The sequence below is a fragment of the Bombina bombina genome, chromosome 1 (assembly GCF_027579735.1).
Source record: "Bombina bombina isolate aBomBom1 chromosome 1, aBomBom1.pri, whole genome shotgun sequence".
Classification (NCBI taxonomy): Eukaryota; Metazoa; Chordata; class Amphibia; order Anura; family Bombinatoridae; genus Bombina; species Bombina bombina.
Window position 1 is genome coordinate 168,269,190 of NC_069499.1, and position 21,685 is coordinate 168,290,874.

At 38.3% G+C, this 21,685-nt stretch overlaps 1 protein-coding gene across 1 annotated transcript in view; it reads left to right on the top strand.

Annotated features, from left to right (window-relative positions):
• Positions 1-21,685, top strand: part of EIF2AK4 (eukaryotic translation initiation factor 2 alpha kinase 4) — a 396,156-nt gene that overhangs the window by 238,135 nt on the left and 136,336 nt on the right. The window contains exons 23-29 of the mRNA XM_053697714.1: positions 8,287-8,408; positions 10,382-10,431; positions 10,939-11,107; positions 11,866-11,982; positions 12,982-13,047; positions 14,179-14,349; positions 14,560-14,694. Coding sequence (XP_053553689.1) covers positions 8,287-8,408; positions 10,382-10,431; positions 10,939-11,107; positions 11,866-11,982; positions 12,982-13,047; positions 14,179-14,349; positions 14,560-14,694 — 830 coding nt within the window. The remainder of the gene's footprint in view (positions 1-8,286; positions 8,409-10,381; positions 10,432-10,938; positions 11,108-11,865; positions 11,983-12,981; positions 13,048-14,178; positions 14,350-14,559; positions 14,695-21,685) is intronic.

Here is a 21,685-nt window from a genome sequence, read left to right on the forward strand (position 1 = left end):
TTCTGTGACACTCTAAGCTATGGTTGGGCACTTTTTTATAAAGTTCTAAATATATGTATTCAAACATTTATTTGCCTTAACTCAGGATGTTCAACATTCTTTATTTTCAGACAGTCAGTTTCATATTTGGGATAATGCATTTGAATCAATCATTTTTTCTTACCTTAAAAATTTGACTTTTTCCCTGTGGGCTGTTAGGCTCGCGGGGGCTGAAAATGCTTCATTTTATTGCGTCATTCTTGGCGCAGACTTTTTTGGCGCAAAAAATGTTTCTGTTTCTGGCGTCATACGTGTCGCCGGAAGTTGCGTCATTTTTGACGTTCTTTTGCGTCAAAAGTGTCGGCGTTCCGGATGTGGCGTCATTTTTGGCGCCAAAAGCATTTAGGCGCCAAATAATGTGGGCGTCTTATTTGGCGCTAAAAAAATATGGGCGTCACTTTTGTCTCCACATTATTTAAGTCTCATTATTTATTGCTTCTGGTTGCTAGAAGCTTGTTCACTGGCATTTTTTTCCCATTCCTGAAACTGTCATTTAAGGAATTTGATCAATTTTGCTTTATATGTTGTTTTTTCTATTACATATCCGAAGATGTTCCAACTGTTCGCAACTCAGAGTCAGAAGATACTTCAGGAAAATCGCTGCCCGGTGCTGGAGCTACCAAAGCTAAGTGTATCACTTTTGGTATCTGTTCCTTCAGCTGTTGTTTGTATTAAATGTTATGACAAACTTGTTAATGCAGATAAAATTTCCTTTAGTACTGTTACATTACCTGTTGCTGTTCCGTCAACATCTAATACTCAGAGTGTTCCTGATAACATAAGAGATTTTGTTTCTAAATCCATTAAGAAGGCTATGTCTGTTATTTCTCCTTCTAGTATACATAAAAGTCTTTTAAAACTTCTCTTTTTTCAGATGAATTTTTAAATGAACATCATCATTCTGATACTGATAATGGTTCTTCTGGTTCAGAGGTTTCTGTCTCAGAGGTTGATGCTGATAAATCTTTGTATTTGTTCAAGATGGAATTTATTCGTTCTTTATTTAAAGAAGTATTAATTGCATTAGAAATAGAGGATTCTGGTCCTCTTGATACTAAAACTAAACGTTTAAATAAGGTTTTTAAATCTCCTGTAGTTATTCCAGAAGTGTTTCCTGTCCCTGATGCTATTTCTGAAGTAATTTCCAGGGAATGGAATAATTTGGGTAATTCATTTACTCCTTTTAAAACGTTTTAAGCAATTATATCCTGTGCCATCTGACAGATTAGAGTTTGGGACAAAATCCCTAAGGTTAATGGGGCTGTCTCTACTCCTGCTATATTTTTTAGCGGATGTTGCTGCAGCTTCAACTTTTTGGTTAGAAGCTTTAGCGCAACAAGTAACAGATCATAATTCTCATAGCATTATTATTCTATAACATGCTAATTATTTTATTTGTGATGCCATCTTTGATATCATTAGAATTGATGTCAGGTATATGTCTCTAACTATTTTAGCTAGAAGAGCTTTATGGCTTAAAACTTGGAATGCTGATATGTCTTCTAAGTCAACTTTGCTATCCCTTTCTTTCCAGGGTAATTTATTCGGTTCTCAGTTGGATTATTTTATCTCAACTGTTACTGGAAGGAAGGGTACTTTTTTACCACAGGATAAAAAATCTGAGGTAAATTTAGGTCTAATTATTGTTTTCGTTCCTTTCATCACAACAAGGAACAAAAGCCTGATCCTTCATCCTCAGGAGCGGTATCAGTTTGGAAACCATCTTCACTTTGGTATATATCCAAGCCTTATAGAAACCCAAAGCCAGCTCCTAAGTCCCCATGAAGGTGCGGCCCTCATTCCAGCTCAGCTGGTATGGGGCAGTTTACGTTCTTTTCAAAGAAATTTGGATCAATTCCGTTCACAATCTCTGGTTTCAGAACATTGTTTCAGAAGGGTACAGAATTGGCTTCAAGTTAAGGCCTCCTGCAAAGAGATTTTTTTCTTTCCCGTGTCCCAGTAAACCCAGCAAAGGCTCAAGCATTTCTGAAATGTGTTTCAGATCTAGAGTTGGCTGGAGTAATTATGCCAGTTCCAGTTCTGGAACAGGGGCTCGGGTTTTATTCTATCTCTTCATTGTACCAAAGAAGGTCAGTTCCTTCAGACCAGTTTCGGATCTATCAATATTGAATCGTTATGTAAGGATACCAACATTCAAGATGGTAACTGTAAGGACTATCCTGCCTTTTGTTCAGCAAGGGCATTATATGTCTACAATAGATTTACAGGATGCATATCTGCATATTCCGATTCATCCAGATCACTTTTAGTTTCTGAGATTCTCTTTTTTAGACAAGCATTACCAGTTTTGTGGCTCTACCGTTTGGCCTAGCATCAGCTCCAAGAATTTTTACAAAGGTTCTCGGTGCCCTTCTGTCTGTATTCAGAGAACAGGGTATTGGTATTTCCTTTTTTGGACGATATCTTGGTACTTGCTCAGTCTTCACATTTAACAGAATCTCATACGAATCGACTTGTGTTGTTTCTTCAAGATCATGGTTGGAGCATCAATTTACCAAAAAGTTCATTGATTCCTCAGACAAGGGTAACCTTTTTAGGTTTCCAGATAGATTCAGTGTCTATGACTCTGTCTTTGTCAGACAAGAGAAGTCTAACATTGATATCAGCTTGTCAAAACCTTCAGTCACAATCATTCCCTTTGGTAGCCTTATGCATGGAAATTTTAGGTCTTATGACTGCTGCATCGGACGCAATCTCCTTTGCTCATTTTCACATGCGACCTCTTCAGCTCTGTATGCTGAACCAATGGTGCAGGGATTACACAAAGATATCTCAATTAATATCTTTAAAACCGATTGTACGACACTCTCTGACGTGGTGGACAGATCACCATCGTTTAGTTCAGGGGGCTTCTTTGTTCTTCCGATCTGGACTGTATTTTCAACAGATGCAAGTCTTACAGGTTGGGGAGCTGTGTGGGGGTCTCTGACGGCACAAGGGGTTTGGGAATCTCAGGAGGTGAGATTACCGATCAATATTTTGGAACTCAGTGCAATTTTCAGAGCTCTTCAGTCTTGGCCTCTTCTGAAGAGAGAGTCGTTCATTTGTTTTCAGACAGACAATGTCACAACTGTGGCATACATCAATCATCAAGGACGGACTCACAGTCCTCTGGCTATGAAAGAAGTATCTCAAATTCTGGTTTGGGCGGGATCCAGCTCCTGTCTAATCTCTGCGGTTCATTTCCCAGGTATAGACAATTGGGAAGCGGATTATCTCAGTCGTCAAACGTTGTATCCGGGCGAATGGTCTCTTCACCCAGAGGTATTTCTTCAGATTGTTCAAATGTGGGAACTTCCAGAAATAGATCTGATGGTTTCTCATCTAAACAAGAAACTTCCCAGGTATCTGTTCAGATCCCGGGATCCTCAGGCGGAGGCAGTGAATGCATTATCACTTCCTTGGAAGTATCATCCTGCCTATATCTCTCCGCCTCTAGCTCTTCTTCCAAGAGTAATCTCCAAGATTCTGAAGGAATGTTCTGCTGGTAGCTCCAGCATGGACGGATTCTTTTTCGGATGGCCTCTTGCCAACCGTGGGCTCTTCCGTTAAGACCAGACCTTCTGTCGCAAGGTCCTTTTTTCCATCAGGATCTTAAATCTTTAAATTTAAGGGTATGGAGATTGAACGCTTGATTCTTGGTCAAAGAGGTTTCTCTGACTCTGTGATTAATACTATGTTACAGGCTCGTAAATCTGTATCTAGAGAGATATATTATAGAGTCTGGAAGACTTATATTTCTTAGTGTCTTCTCATCATTTTTCCTGGCATTCTTTTAGAATTCCGAGAATTTTTTACAGTTTCTTCAGGATGGTTTAGATAAAGGTTTGTCCGCAAGTTCCTTGAAAGGTCAAATCTCTGCTCTTTCTGTTCTTTTTCACAGAAAGATTGCTAATCTTCCTGATATTCATTGTTTTGTACAAGACTTGGTTCGTATAAAACCTGTCATTCAGTCAATTTCTCCTCCTTGGAGTTTGAATTTGGTTCTGGGGGCTCTTCTAGCTCCTCCTTTTGAACCCATGCATTCATTTGGACATTAAACTTCTTTCTTGGAAAGTTTTGTTTCTTTTGGCCATCTCTTCTGCCAGAAGAGTCTCTGAATTATCTGCTCTTTCTTGTGAGTCTCCTTTTCTGATTTTTCATCAGGATAAGGCGGTGTTGCGAACTTCTTTTGAATTTTTTCCTAAGGTTGTGTATTCTAACAACATTAGTAGAGAAATTGTGGTTCCTTCATTATGTCCTAATCCTAAGAATTCTAAGGAGAAATCATTGCATTCTTTGGATGTTGTTAGAGCTTTGTAATATTATGTTGAAGCTACTAAGTCTTTCCGAAAGACTTCTAGTCTATTTTTCATCTTTTCTGGTTCTAGAAAAGACCAGAAAGCTTCTGCCATTTCCTTGGCATCTTGGTTGAAATCTTTAATTCATCATGCCTATGTCGAGTCGGGTAAAACTCCGCCTCAAAGGATTACAGCTCATTCTACTAGGTCAGTTTCTACTTCCTGGGCGTTTAGGAATGAAGCTTCGGTTGATCAGATTTGCAAAGCAGCAACTTGGTCCTCTTTGCATACTTTTACTAAATTCTACCATTTTGATGTGTTTTCTTCTTCTGAAGCAGTTTTTGGTAGAAAAGTACTTCAGGCAGCGGTTTCAGTTTGAATCTTCTGCTTATGTTTTCATTAAACTTTATTTTGGGTGTGGATTATTTTCAGCAGGAATTGGCTGTCTTTATTTTATCCCTCCCTCTCTAGTGACTCTTGCGTGGAAAGATCCACATCTTGGGTAGTCATTATCCCATACGTCACTAGCTCATGGACTCTTGCTAATTACATGAAAGAAAACATAATTTATGTAAGAACTTACCTGATAAATTCATTTCTTTCATATTAGCAAGAGTCCATGAGGCCCACCCTTTTTGTGGTGGTTATGATTTTTTTGTATAAAGCACAATTATTCCAATTCCTTATTTTATATGCTTTCGCACTTTTTTCTTATCACCCCACTTCTTGGCTATTCATTAAACTGATTTGTGGGTGTGGTGAGGGGTGTATTTATAGGCATTTTAAGGTTTGGGAAACTTTGCCCCTCCTGGTAGGAATGTATATCCCATACGTCACTAGCTCATGGACTCTTGCTAATATGAAAGAAATGAATTTATCAGGTAAGTTCTTACATAAATTATGTTTTCTTATACTTTCTTGGGCAGAATTCAACTCTTGTCTAATCACTGCGATTAATATACCAGGTGTAGACAATTGGGAAGCGGATTATCTCAACCAGCAATCTCTACATCCTGGGGAGTGGTCTCTCCATCCAGATGTATTCTATCAGATTGTGCAGATGTGGGATCTTCCAGACATAGATCTGATGGTCTCTCATCTAAACAAGAAACTTGCCAGATACCTCTCCAGTTCCAGGGATCCTCGGGCAGAATTGATGGATGCTCTAGCAGTTCCATGGTTTAACTAACCTGCTTAAATTTTTCAACCTCTGAATCTTCTCCAAGAGTGATCTCAAAGATCATAATGAAATGTGTTTCTGATAGCACCAGCATGGCCTCATAGGTTCTGGTATGCAGACCTTGTCCGAATGTCCAGTTGCCAACCTTGGTCATTTCCTCTAATACCAGTCTCCAAACCTTCTGTCTCAAGGCCCGTTTTTCCATCCGGTTCTCAAATCTCTAAATTTGGCATGGAAATTGAATGCTTAGTCCTTAGTCATAGAAGTTTCTCTGACTCTGTTAAAACCTATATTTCATGGTGTTCCACTCATGGCATTCTTTTAGAATTCCTATGATTCTACAGTTCCTTAAGGATGGTTTGGATAAAGGTTTGTCTGCCAATACTTTGAAAGGACAAATCACTGCTCTTTCTGTTTTATTTCACAGAAAGATTGCTAATCTTCCTGATGTTCACTGTTTTGTACATGCTTTGACTCGTATCAAACCTGTTATTAAATTTTATCTCTCCTCCCTGGAGTCTAAATTTGGTATTAAAGACTTTGCAGGCGCCTCCTTTTGAGCCTATGCATTCTTTGGACATTAAACTACTTTCTTGGAAAGTGTTATTTCTCTTGGCTATCTCTTCTGCTAGAAAAGTTTTTGAATCGTCTGCTCTCTTGCAAGTCTCATCTGATTTTCCATAAAGATAAAGCTTTTTTGTGGACTTCGTTTAAAGTTATGAATTCTAACAACATTAATAGGGAAATTATTGTTCCTTCCCTTTGTCCTATTATGTTGAGGCTAGTAAAGATTTCAGAAAGACTTCTAGTCTATTTTTATTTTTTCTGGTTCCAGAAAAGGTCAGAAAGCCTCTGCCATTTCTTTGGTATCTTGTTTAAAAATTCTGATTCACAAACTTATTTTGAGACGGGGCAGTCTCCGCCTCAGAGAATAACAGCTCATTCTACTAGATCAGTTGCCACATCTTGGGCTTTCAAGAAAGAAGCTTCAGTTGATCAAATCTGCAATGCAGCCACTTGGTGGTCTTTGCATACATTTACTAAATTGTACCATTTTGATGTTTTTGCTTCTTCGGAAACAGCTTTTGGTAGAAAGGTTCTTCAGGCAGCAGTCTGTTTGGTTCTAGTGACTATGTTTTAAGTTTTTTGAATTTTTTAAAAAAGGTAATTCATTTTTTTGGATTTAATTTTTCAGCGGAAATAGCTGTTTTTATTTTATCCCTCCCTCTATAGTTACTTGTGGACTTCCATATCTTGGGTATTATATCCCATCAGTAACTAGCTCATGGAATCTCACCACCTACATGAAAGAAAACATAATTTATGTTAGAACTTACCTGATAAATTAATTTCTTTCATGATGGCAAGAGTCCATGAGACCCACCCATTTTTTTGGGGGTTATGATTTTTTTGTATAAAGCACATTATTTATCCTTTTCTTTTTTATGCTTTTACTCCTTATATACCTCACTAACTTGGCTATACGTCAAACTGAGGTATGAGTGAGGTGGGAGGTGTATTTATAGGCATTTGAGGTTTGGGAAACTTTGTCCCCTCCTGGTAGGAATGTATACCCCATCAGTAACTAGCTCGTGGACTCTCGCCAACATGAAATAAATTAATTTATCAGGTAAGTTCTTACATAAATTATGTGTTTCCCTGCCTGTAAGTCGCAATGTTCTCTGCTGGTCTCTTTGGTTTGTTTTTTGTGTTCTTAAAGGGACATTCCAGCCAAAATTGGAATCCACATAGATGCATTTCAGTTTTTAATAGAACCAAGTAATATACATGTATAAGCATAAATGCTTCTAATAAAAGCTAAAGCTGTTTCAAAAGTGTATTTATGTATGCACCGTGCACCAGCATTTTATACACAGCACTTACCCAGAGAGTCTAAGGTGTTTGTACCATCTGGTAATGACTCAATTTGTTAATTGCTGACATGATTCAAGCCCCACTGGTGCTCTGAGCAGCTGCAGTATTTGAATGCTGGTGCTCTGAGAACATGCACGTGCAGAGAATAATGTTAACACGAAAACAGTGATAACTTTTACTAGAAGCATTTTTGCCACTAAATGTATATTGCAAATGTTTCTATTCACAGATATAATTCATCTATGTGCAGTTCAATTTTGACTGGAATGCCCCTTTAAATACAATTAATAGTTTTTTATATTTATTTTAAAAAAAAATATTACCTTTCTGATTACAGTGCTGTAGTATTTTTTTGAGGGTACTATTTGTACAGAAGTATTAACAATGCTATAAAACTACCTTTGGTTTGCATGTATAAGCTGTATTATTACATATTGCATAAATGTCATAAGATATTGTTGTTTACACTTAGTTCCATTCCCTCTCCAAGCTGTTCCATTTTACAGATGCAAATATTCCAAAATCCAAACTTTTCTGATCCCAAGCAGTTTGGATCAATGATTACCTATCTGTACAGACAAACTGATCATGCTTCTTTTCCGATGACGACTGGGAAAACCCTTACAACAACTAACTGGTTGACTCACTATGATCATATGTGAAGTAGGGGAATATTAGCGCCTAATTTTCCCATAAAAGATTGAATGACTTTTGTGAAAACATTTGAAAAAATCCATGGGTTAATGTTTCACATTTATTATGCAGCTGGGTAAAGGAACTGAATATTTTTGCAAAACAAAATAAATAACACTACTACATATACCATAAATTGCCTGATGATTTTCTATCCTTTACTAATTTTCATGGCTTCCTTTTGTTCTTTTGGCACAGGGGCAGTGAAACTGCATACTCCTTTACTGATGCCCCGAAACAAAACCGTAGCAGAAAGCAGTGAGTCTGCGTGCTTTATGGATCACAGTGGCATGCTTGTAACTCTGTCTTATAATCTCAGGGTAGGTTGTGTTATACAGTGCAGAGATGGAACCCTTTACTCTCTGGTGCTGAATTTAGGTAGAATTCATATTTCTGTACAATTTAGATACTACCAAAAACTTAGTGACATGAAAGTGCAAAATGTTTTATGATGTTAGAGAATTGTATTATTTCACTGTAGTTAAATATCTCTTTAAAGGGACAGTGTACTCTAAATGTTTTTCCCCTTTAATTTGTTCCCAATGGTTCATTTTGCCTGCTGGAGTGTATTAAATTGTTTACAATGGCTCATTTACCTTTATTTCGGCATTTGAAATAGCTGATTGTGTCTTTGGTATCCATACCTATATTTAAAGGTATAGTAAAAGTTTCTATACTTAAAGGTACAGTAAAGTAAAAATTTAACATTCATGATTCAGACAGAGCATGTCATTTTAAACAAATTTCCAATTTACTTTTATGATCAATTTTACATAGGTCTGTTGGTATCCTTTGTTAAAGAATACTCCTAGGTGAGCTCAGGAGCATGCACATGTTCTTGGCTATTTAACAGCAGTGTTTGCAACAATGTTTATAGCTACGTTATACATAATTGCAAAGTTTGCTGCCATAGAGTTTCTGTAGCATTATGTTGCAGCACTGTATGCAACCATGTATAACATTGATATAAACATTGTTGCAAACACTGCTGCCAGATGGCTAAAAGCATGCGCATCACCTAGGCTTACTTAAAATTACTTTTTAACAAAGGATAAGAAAAACTAAGCAAAACTGATAATAGAAGTCAATTGGAAAGTTGTTTAAAATTCTACATCCTGTCTAATCCATTTAAAGGGACACTCAGGCTTTATTACATTTTCATGATTCAGATAGAGCATGTCATTTTAAACAACTTTCCAATTTACTTCCATTAAAAAAAATGTGCACAGTCTTTTATATTTACACTTTTTTTGAGTCACCAGCTCCTACTGAGCATGTGCAAGAACTCAGACTATACGTATATGCATTTGTGATTGGCTGATTGCTATCACATGGTACAGGGGGAGTGGAAATATACATAACTTTAAAATGTGTTAGAAAAGAATCTACTACTCATTTGAAATTCAGAGTAAATGCTATTGTATTGTCTTGTTATCTTGCATTTGTTGATTATGCAAATCTGCTGTGTTTACTGGTCCTTTAAATTTAATTTTGACTTTACTGTACCTTTTAACTATTGACTATAAAAAGGCTATGTAAACATAGCTAGCCGAAGAGATTACACTCCCAGTGGGAGGTAGAGATAAAAACCTATTGCCTGAAAAGCAAACCTTCCACAGTTGGTGGTCAGTGACATGCACCACAAACATTAAATTGTTTTTGTCTCAAAAACACGCTGCTTTACATTTTATAGGGGTATACAACAATAAATACATTTTTATAAGCTGCCACCATGTTAAAATCTAGTTTTCACTAAATTCCAGTGCAGCAACTCCTGAAGGTGTAACTAGGTTACACCTTCAGATGCCTGCAGTGTAACCTAGATTCCAACATGGCACCACCCATGATTAGAGGGAGGTGCATGAAAAGTATTTAGTGTTTAATGTCCCTTATTAAAATGTCCTCAAAAAATACTTTAAGGAGGCATAAAAGTGCAAAAAGAAAATGCTTTAATTTGTAAGAGAATTTTCTTACTATATTATTGCATATTACAGGATTTAACCCATGCAAAGGCGTTGTATGTCCCTTTTAATGTTTTTACTTGTTCCATATTGACTGTTGGTTCCCCATAAAGCGTAAACAGCTTTTCATTATACACAAATCTGTGTCTACACAAGTGGCTTTAGTGCATAATAGGTGAAACATACATTTTGTTGTGGTCTTGGTCTAGTTATTAGTACAGACAGGTCAGAAGTTTATTTAATTTCCCATGTCTGCTTTTAGAACTCTTTGATGTATCATTTTTATAAACTGTTCTTGCATTACTTACACTAACTTTTTTTTTTTTCTTTAGATACCATTTGCCAGATTTATTGCTAGAAATAATATAACCAATTTAAAAAGGTATTTTTTTTTTTGTTTTTATATTTTTGCACATTTTCTTAAAAAGGACAAGTTGCAAATATAGCATAGGCAAAGTGGTTTAGTTTTATAACTTATTGGGTAAACTTTTGGGTAAGAACATTATAAAGACTATCCTTACTCAATAAATAATTGAAACTGCAGCTCATTCAATTCTGATTTTAATACATGTATTAGTAAAAAAGTTGAAAACCATTTTTTGTTATAAAAATGCATATAAACTGGTTTTAGTATATACGGTTAATCCCACCTTTTATGGTATTTCATTTTTAGCTTTATTTGTAATGATTGTATATGCACCAGTGAAGGTTGTGTATTATCTATCACAGCAATAAATATGTATATCTAGTGAGTGAGATGAACTGCTTTCTGACAGCGACTTTCATCTGGGTCTCTACGCCACACTTATTATGATGATGTTAAAAAGTCATATTTGACAGCTGTTTTTCTAAAAAATAATGGCATTCTAATGTAACTTTGTAATTTCAGATACTGTATTGAAAGGGTATTTAGACCACGGAAACTGAACCGATGCCATCCCAAAGAACTTATTGAATGTGCCTTTGATATAATCACATCAGCTACAAACAGCTACCTGCCTATTGCAGAAACGATATACACAATATATGAGATTATACAAGAATTTCCTGTTTTGCAGGTATTATTTATGATTATTGCACATTAGGTAACATACCATTTTTTTATCCCTTAATCCTCATTTAAAAAGGCATTCTTTTTTAAGCATAAAGGAGTGATTTTCCTCACAGAAAATGTTGGATTTTAGTCATGTCTGCAGCTAACCTGGCGAAGATTTTGAGTAACTCGCTGTACTAAGCGTCTTTAGGGCAGAGGAAAGTGCAACATGCAGTCTCAACTATGATGAAGCTCAGAAAATATTTTCATCTATTTATCCATTATAGATACTCACCCACCTCACTTCACCATACATGCACATATACATAAGTTAAACTGGGCAATGTTCACGTTATCTTGAATAATCTTATTCATATTGTTGAATATTCAAACTTTTTTAAATCCTATATGTAGAGAAATAAAATGGTTCCTTAAATCCATGTAAGAAATTAACTCTTTAGTTGCAAAAACAGTAGATATCCAGTAAAAACGAGAAACACCACCATCCCCCAAACCTCTAAAAGCAAGTAGATGCCCCCCCCCCAGTATCCAGTGTTTCCGGACCATTTGCTTACACATGCAGTTAATGCAATGTTTGGGGGATTAATGTAACCTGATGAAGTGGTTATTGCTTACAAAAATCTTTTGTTCTATTGCAGCTGCACAAGATGTTCGCATAGTAAAATTGTACACTCTGGTCTATACATATTGTTTGTTTTCCTTCATGTTCAGAGTACATAAAAATATATACGCTTAAGAACAAGTTGAATAATTTTTTAACAGGAAAGGAATTACAGTATTTATGTGAATCACACATCATTATTGAAGGCCATTCTTCTGCATTGCGGAGTGCCTGAGGATAAACTCATCCAGGTGTATAATATCCTCTATGACTCCATGGTAAGAATTGTTTTGTTGCATTAAATGCTTTATTTAATGTGATTAGTATATTTGTGTGTGTGCCTGTATCTGTATATGTGCATTTATGTTTGTGTGTATATGTGTGTATAATATATATATATATCCCTTACAGTTCAATAACTTGTACATCATACATGTTAAATAAATAAAAAATAAATGTTTATTTTTTTAAATATATAAGGAACACATTTTTGAGCATGTTGTCAGGATTTTATGATGCTCTCCAACCCAACCACTCTGGGAGTAGTGGGGAAAACACAATTTTCAGACTTGCATACATTTAATAAAAGCGCTGTGTTGTCCATCATTTTAAACCTTTTTATAGGGTTTATGTTTTTAATTTTTTCTCTCAAAATGCTGCAAATTGCATAGGGCAGCTGTTTTATTTGGATCATTTTGAAGAAAACTCTAGGTTACATAAGTTGTATGTTTGCCTTTCTAGGAATTGTGGGACAATCCATTTAACCCATCACAGAAACTAAAATGTTCAGCAATGATTGTGACTTGAACATCTTGAGGTCTTGATTTTTATTTATTTTTTAAATATTACACTTGTGATGCAACGTAAAGTATTGTAATTCTTTGTAGCTTTTTTAAACTGTTATACACACTGGCAAATTCTCAGAAGTTGATGGACACATTGGAACTCAGGAATTGCATTTTATGTTAAGTCACGTCAGATACACAGAAAAACAAAAATTACATACTCTTAAACGTTATTTAAATAAAAATGAATCAATAAATATTTAAGCTAAATGTGTAAACAAGTCAAAACTATGATAAACATGAGTTCCAATAATATCAATGACCAGCTAAAATAAAATTAATTTGACAAAGGCTCTATAGCTTTTTTTTTTGGGGGGGGGGGGGCTTCCCCGCTACCAGCTGTTTCTCGTGTAAGTTCTGCAGAAAATGATACATATTTTCTGATTGAAAATAAATGCAGATTTAAAAAGTAAACACATTTTTCCTTCTTAGGTTGAGAAGTTGACAAAGAGAGAGGTTGAAGCCAAGTTTTGCAATCTGTCGCTCTCTGAGAATAGCGTAAGTAGAGATGATGGTGAATTTTCAGTGCATGTAATGTGCTTTGCAGAAGGCTTCGTTATTCACAATGGTCTTAATTTGACCCTCTTGCACCACATGTTTTCATGGCTAGCTTATTTCTCACTTTCTTTAGCTTCCACCTACTTTGTGTCATTTACCTTCCTGGCTGAGTCAGGAGGCCTCCTCTTCCCGCCGACTGGTTTGTGCAGCTGCTTGTCTGTGGGGGATTGCCCACCCTTGTGCCCATCTGCACCTGTGTGGCCTCATCATTGCAGTTACAGGGGTGTCCTCCTAGGGGCAATATTAACCCTATTGCTCTCTCCACATGCATGCACCTATAGCCTCACTGGTGGCCAGCGCCACAGAATACTGTGCCTGTTGTACTACTACTGTTGATGGAACCCTAACCTTCATAAGCAGTCACTTGCTGTTGGATCAGTGCTTGCATGTTTGACCATTTCCAGCTTACTAGCATTTTAGCAACTTTCTAATTTACTCCTTTTATCAATTTTCTTTGTTCTCTTGCTATACTTATTTAAAAAGCAGGAATCTAAAGCTTAGGAGCTGGCCGATTTTAGAAACTTGGGTTACGCTTGCTTATTGGTGGTTAAATGTAGCTATCAATAAGCAAGCGCTATGCAGGGTGCTAAACCTAAAATGCCAGCTCCTAAGGCCAGCTCCTAAGCTTTATATTCCTACTTTTTAAATAAACATAGCAAGAGAACGAAGAAAAAGTGATAATAGGAGTAAATTAGAAAGTTGCTTAAAATTGCATGCTCTATCTGAATCATGAAAGAAAAAAATGTGGGTTTAGTGTCCCTTTAATAACAATGTAGACTGCAAAGTATAGTTCTCTTATTAACTGTTTCACTGCTGGGCCACACACAAAACTGGCCTTAGAGAGAAAATCTGATCTGGGTTACAGGAGATTCCTTGTGGGTCACCTGTTGACCATCACTGCAGTAAGGGGTGGCTACTGCACACAAATGTCTCAAATAATAATTCTTTTATTAAGATCGTTTACCTTTAACAGTTTGCACTTTACAGATCTAACATACTAATGAATCAACCATCAGTTTGATGTAAGGTATAATTGTAATCATGTTTTTTACTTAAATTTTTGTGTTTCAGTTGCATCGGCTTTATCGGTTTATTGAGCAGAAAGGAGAACTTCATGAACTGGAGCCAATGATCACCTCTCTCACCAAGCAGAAAGCAGGAGTCAGTGTGTTGGCAAAGCAAGGGTTAAAAGACCTACAGGAAGTTATTGGCTTTGTGAAGAGACTTGGCATAAAACTTCAGGTCTAACCATATTATACTTTTTTTTTTTTTAAATGAATAGGAAAAGTGACTTTCAAAAACTGTAATTTCTTTTATGGGGATATTTTAGAACATGACCTTACCGTTATTGTTCCTGCGTCTCACTTTAAGTCGCTCTTGTTTTAATGTGATGTATCAGCGTATTGTATAATTTGCATTTGTGACACTGATTATTGCATTATTCTCTTCTAGGTAGTTGTAAACTTTGGGCTTGTGTATAAGATGCAGCAACACAGTGGAATTGTTTTCCAGTTTGTGGCATTTATCAAGCGCAGACAAAGGACTGTTCCTGATATCCTGGCAGCTGGGGGTAGATACGACCATCTGGTGAGCACATAATGCCTCGTGTTAGTTATGTAGCATGGTCTTGTTTACCACTTAGAGCATGTGAAGAAGCCGCTAATTTCTCCACCCAGCTCCCCTTTTGAAGGCAATGGAATAAGTAACTTACTCAATACATCATTAAACATTAACATTTAGTTTTTGTGCATTTCTGATATTCAGGGAATCGTTTATCCACTCTGTAGGGGTTTAGAAACCAGCAGCCTTAAAAGGACAGTCAACACCAGAATTTTTTTTGTTTTAAAAGATAGATAATCCCTTAATTACACAACCCAGTTTTGCATAGCCATATCCTTATTTTGTAATGTAAGATTTGCATAAAATGAATACCATCTAATTATTACACACAGATATACATAAAACCTTTAGTTATACCTTTAAATTAAAATTATGTTCCTAAATTATTGCGCTATGATTCAGTTGATTCAGTCGCTAATTTTATGTTGCCGGCAAAGTAAACGCTTGACACCGTGATCCGCTGTTTACTTGGATGAGTACACATTTACAGTGCATGTGCATTAAAATACTCTTTCTCTGGAACGCTCAACAACTATGACGTACAGAGAGGTTGGGACTGCTCTATACGTCACTCGGATGCAGGACTCAAAAAAAAAAGGGGGAAAGAAGGAAAAACAATGGTGTTATATAAAACTACTTTTTGCAATGAATACTTATTTAAAAAACAAAATAAGCGGTTGTGCTTAAAGCAGTAGCCTGTGGCAGTTTATATATAGTTTACCATCACTTTAATAAAATGACTGTTGCATACTTTTTGCTTTAATGTTTTTAATGTATTTTATAACGTGAAATCTTTTCCTGCATATTTATGCATTGCATTTTACAATCTCATTATTTATAGTATATATTTGTAATGAGAAGACTATGTTTAAGAGGCTTAAAGGGAGTACTTATAACCTAAATATAATTATGTATTTATTGCAAAAATAAACCGGAGAATGAGAAAATGCTTTTTAATTATATGAGGTGTTTAAATATTGAAGAAATAATTGTAAAGTTTTGATTTCAATAAATTAATATTTGCCACTATGATGTAACATAGGATTCCCTTATTTCTCAAAGCCTGGTCTTCTTCTTCGTTCTCTGCTGAGGCCTGTTAGGGGCATATACTGTATAAATTAGTTTATAAAGCAACAATCTCAAAGGATTTTCACTGTACAGCCAATTACAGACTTTATAATCTACCAGTATAAAATTATTGGAATTCTTTTATAAATGCATTTCTCTTGTTAAGTGTATCCAGTCCACGGATCATCCATTACTTGTGGGATATTCTCCTTCCCAACAGGAAGTTGCAAGAGGATCACCCACAGCAGAGCTGCTACATAGCTCCTCCCCTCACTGCCATATCCAGTCATTCTCTTGCAACTCTCAACTAAGATTGAGGTCGTAAGAGGACTGTGGTGTTTTATACTTAGTTTATTTCTTCAATCAAAAGTTTGTTATTTTTAAATGGTACCGGAGTGTACTGTTTATCTCAGGCAGTATTTAGAAGAAGAATCTGCCTGCGTTTTCTATGATCTTAGCAGAAGTAACTAAGATCCTTTGCTGTTCTCACATATTCTGAGGAGTGAGGTAACTTCCGAGGGGGAATAGCGTGCCGGTTTTCCTGCAATAAGGTATGTGCAGTTAAAATATTTTTCTAGGGATGGAATTTGCTAGAAAATGCTGCTGATACCGAAGTAATGTAAGTAAAGCCTTAAATGCAATGATAGCGACTGGTATCAGGCTTATTAATAGAGATACATACTCTTATAAAAGTGTATTTTGAAACGTTTGCTGGCATGTTTAATCGTTTTTTACATATGTTTGGTGATAAAACTTATTGGGGCCTAGTTTTTTCCACATGGCTGGCTTGAATTTTGCCTAGAAACAGTTCCCTGAGGCTTCCCACTGTTGTAATATGAGTGGGAGGGGCCTATTTTAGCGCTTTTTTGCACAGCAAAAATTACAGACACAGACATCCAGCTTCTTCCTGCATGATCCAGGACTTCTCTGAAGGGCTCAAAAGGCTTCAAAAGTCGTATTGAGGGAGGTAAAAAGCCACAGTAGAGCTGTGGCAGTTGTTGTGACTGTTTAAAAAACGTTTTTGTCATTTGTTATTCCGTTTTTGGTATTAAGGGGTTAATCATCCATTTGCAAGTGGGTGCAATGCTCTGCTAACTTATTACATACACTGTAAAAATTTCGTTAGTGTAACTGCATTTTTTCAGTTATTTCAAAATTTGGAGAAAATTTGTGTTTCTTAAAGGCGCAGTAACGTTTTTTTATATTGCTTGTAAACTTGTTTTAAAGTGTTTTCCAAGCTTGCTAGTCTCATTGCTAGTCTGTTTAAACATGTCTGACACAGAGGAACCTACTTGTTCATTATGTTTGAATCCATGGTGGAGCCCCATAGGAGAATGTGTACTAAATGTATGGATTTCACCTTAAACAGTAAAGATCAGTCTTTATCTATAAAAGAATTATCACCAGAGGGTTCTGTCGAGGGGGAAGTTATGCCGACTAACTCTCCCCACGTGTCAGACCCTTCGCCTCCCGCTCAGGGGACGCACGCTAATATGGCGCCAATTACATCAGGGACGCCCATAGCGATTACCTTGCAGGACATGGCTGCAATCATGAATAATACCCTGTCAGAGGTATTATCTAGATTGCCTGAATTCAGAGGCAAGCGCGATAGCTATGGGGTTAGGAGAGATACAGAGCGCGCAAATGCTGTTAGAGCCATGTCTGATACTGCGTCACAGTATGCAGAACATGAGGACGGAGAGCTTCAGTCTGTGGGTGACATCTCTGACTCGGGGAAACCTGATTCAGAGATTTCTAATTTTAAATTTAAGCTTGAGAACCTCTGTGTATTGCTTGGGGAGGTATTAGCTGCTCTGAATGACTGTAACACAGTTGCAATTCCAGAGAAATTGTGTAGGCTGGATAGATACTATGCGGTGCCGGTGTGTACTGACGTTGTTCCTATACCTAAAAGGCTTACAGAAATTATTAGCAAGCAGTGGGATAGACCCGGTGTGCCCTTTTCCCCACCTCCTATATTTAGAAAAATGTTTCCAATAGACGCCACTACACGGGACTTAAGGCAGACGGTCCCTAAGGTGGAGGGAACAGTTTCTACTTTAGCAAAGCGTACCACTATCCCGGTTGAGGACAGTTGTGCTTTTTCAGATCCAATGGATAAAAAATTGGAGGGTTACCTTAAGAAAATGTTTATTCAACAAGGTTTTATTTTACAGCCCCTTGCATGCATTGCGCCTGTCACTGCTGCGGCGGCATTCTGGTTTGAGGCCCTGGAAGAGGCCATCCATACAGCTCCATTGGATGAAATTATTGACAAGCTTAGAACGCTTAAGCTAGCTAACTCATTTGTTTCTGATGCCATTGTTCATTTGACTAAACTAACGGCTAAGAATTCCGGATTCGCCATCCAGGCGCGTAGGGCGCTATGGCTTAAATCCTGGTCAGCTGACGTGACTTCAAAGTCTAAATTACTCAACATTCCTTTCAAGGGGCAGACCTTATTCGGGCCTGGCTTGAAGGAAATTATTGCTGACATTACTGGAGGCAAGGGTCATACCCTTCCTCAGGACAGGGCCAAATCAAAGGCCAAACAGTCTAATTTTCGTGCCTTTCGAAATTTCAAGGCAGGAGCAGCATCAACTTCCTCCGCTTCAAAACAAGAGGGAACTGTTGCTCATTCCAGACAGGCCTGGAAACCTAACCAGTCCTGGAACAAGGGCAAGCAGGCCAGAAAGCCTGCTGCTGCCCCCAAGACAGCATGAAGGAACGGCCCCCTATCCGGAAACGGATCTAGTGGGGGGCAGACTTTCTCTCTTCGCCCAGGCGTGGGCAAGAGATGTTCAGGATCCCTGGGCGTTGGAGATCATATCTCAGGGATATCTTCTGGACTTCAAAGCTTCTCCTCCACAAGGGAGATTTCATCTTTCAAGGTTATCAGCAAACCAGATAAAGAAAGAGGCATTCCTAAGCTGTGTGCAAGACCTCCTAGTAATGGGAGTGATCCATCCAGTTCCGCGGACGGAACAAGGACAGGGATTTTATTCAAATCTGTTTGTGGTTCCCAAGAAAGAGGGAACCTTCAGACCAATCTTGGATCTAAAGATCTTAAACAAATTCCTCAGAGTTCCATCATTCAAAATGGAAACTATTCGGACCATCCTACCCATGATCCAAGAGGGTCAGTACATGACCACAGTGGACTTAAAGGATGCCTACCTTCACATACCGATTCACAAAGATCATCATCGGTTCCTAAGGTTTGCCTTTCTAGACAGGCATTACCAATTTGTAGCTCTTCCCTTCGGGTTGGCCACTGCCCCGAGAATTTTTACAAAGGTTCTGGGCTCACTTCTGGCGGTTCTAAGACCGCGAGGCATAGCGGTGGCTCCGTATCTAGACGACATCCTGATACAGGCGTCAAGCTTTCAAATTGCCAAGTCTCATACAGAGATAGTTCTGGCATTTCTGAGGTCGCATGGGTGGAAGGTGAACGTGGAAAAGAGTTCTCTATCACCACTCACAAGAGTCTCCTTCCTAGGGACTCTTATAGATTCTGTAGAGATTAAAATTTACCTGACGGAGTCCAGGTTATCAAAATTTCTAAATGCTTGCCGTGTCCTTCATTCCATTCCACGCCCGTCAGTGGCTCAGTGCATGGAAGTAATCGGCTTAATGGTAGCGGCAATGGACATAGTGCCATTTGCGCGCCTGCATCTCAGACCGCTGCAATTATGCATGCTAAGTCAGTGGAATGAGGATTACTCGGATTTGTCCCTTCTACTAAATCTGGATCAAGAGACCAGAGATTCTCTTCTCTGGTGGCTATCTCGGGTCCATCTGTCCAAGGGTATGACCTTTCGCAGGCCAGATTGGATGATTGTAACAACAGATGCCAGCCTTCTAGGTTGGGGCGCAGTCTGGAACTCCCTGAAGGCTCAGGGATCGTGGACTCAGGAGGAGAAACTCCTCCCAATAAATATTCTGGAGTTAAGAGCAATATTCAGTGCTCTTCTAGCTTGGCCTCAGTTGGCAACACTGAGGTTCATCAGATTTCAGTCGGACAACATCACGACTGTGGCTTACATCAACCATCAAGGGGGAACCAGGAGTTCCCTAGCGATATTAGAAGTCTCAAAGATAATTCGCTGGGCAGAGTCTGACTCTTTCCACCTGTCAGCGATCCACATCCCAGGCGTAGAGAACTGGGAGGCGGATTTTCTAAGTCGTCAGACTTTTCATCCGGGGGAGTGGGAACTCCATCCGGAGGTGTTTGCTCAACTGGTCCATCGTTGGGGCAAACCAGAACTGGATCTCATGGCGTCTCGTCAGAACGCCAAGCTTCCTTGTTACGGATCCAGGTCCAGGGACCCCGGAGCAACGCTGATAGATGCTCTAGCAGCTCCTTGGTTCTTCAACCTGGCCTATGTGTTTCCACCGTTTCCTCTGCTCCCTCTACTGATTGCCAAAATCAAACAGGAGAGAGCATCTGTGATTCTGATAGCGCCTGTGTGGCCGCGCAGGACCTGGTATGCAGACCTAGTGGACATGTCATCTCTTCCACCATGGACTCTGCCTCTGAGGCAGGACCTTCTAATACAAGGTCCTTTCAATCATCCAAATCTAATTTCTCTGAGACTGACTGCATGGAGATTGAACGCTTGATTCTATCAAGGCGTGGCTTCTCCGAGTCAGTCATTGATACCTTAATACAGGCACGGAAGCCTGTCACCAGGAAAATCTACCATAAGATATGGCGTAAATATCTTTATTGGTGTGAATCCAAGAGTTACTCATGGAGTAAGGTTAGGATTCCTAGGATATTGTCCTTTCTCCAAGAGGGTTTGGACAAAGGCTTATCAGCTAGTTCTTTAAAAGGACAGATCTCTGCTCTGTCTATTCTTTTGCACAAGCGTCTGGCAGAAGTTCCAGACGTCCAGGCATTTTGTCAGGCTTTGGTTAGGATTAAGCCTGTGTTTAAAACTGTTGCTCCCCCGTGGAGCTTAAACTTGGTTCTTAAAGTTCTTCAGGGAGTTCCGTTTGAACCCCTTCATTCCATTGATATTAAAATTTTATCTTGGAAAGTTCTGTTTTTGATGGCTATTTCCTCGGCTCGAAGAGTATCTGAGTTATCTGCCTTACATTGTGATTCTCCTTATCTGATTTTTCATTCAGACAAGGTAGTTCTGCGTACCAAACCTGAGTTTTTACCTAAGGTGGTTTCTAACAGGAATATCAAGAGATTGTTGTTCCATCATTGTGTCCTAATCCTTCTTCAAAGAAGGAACGTCTTTTGCATAATCTGGACGTAGTCCATGCCTTGAAGTTTTACTTACAGGCTACTCAAGATTTTCGTCAAACATCTGCCCTGTTTGTCGTTTACTCTGGACAGAGGAGAGGTCAAAAAGCTTCGGCAACCTCTCTCTCCTTTTGGCTTCGGAGCATTATACGCTTAGCCTATGAGACTGCTGGACAGCAGCCCCCTGAAAGGATTACAGCTCATTCTACTAGAGCTGTGGCTTCCACCTGGGCCTTTAAAAATGAGGCCTCTGTTGAACAGATTTTCAAAATTTTACAAATTTGACACTTTTGCTTCTTCGGAGGCTGTTTTTGGGAGAAAGGTTCTACAGGCAGTGGTTCCTTCCGTTTAAGTTCCTGCCTTGTCCCTCCCATCATCCGTGTACTTTAGCTTTGGTATTGGTATCCCACAAGTAATGGATGATCCGTGGACTGGATACACTTAACAAGAGAAAACATAATTTATGCTTACCTGATAAATTTATTTCTCTTGTAGTGTATCCAGTCCATGGCCCGCCCTGTCCTTTTAAGGCAGGTCTAAATTTTAATTAAACTACAGTCACCACTGCACCCTATGGTTTCTCCTTTCTCGTCTTGTTTCGGTCGAATGACTGGATATGGCAGTGAGGGG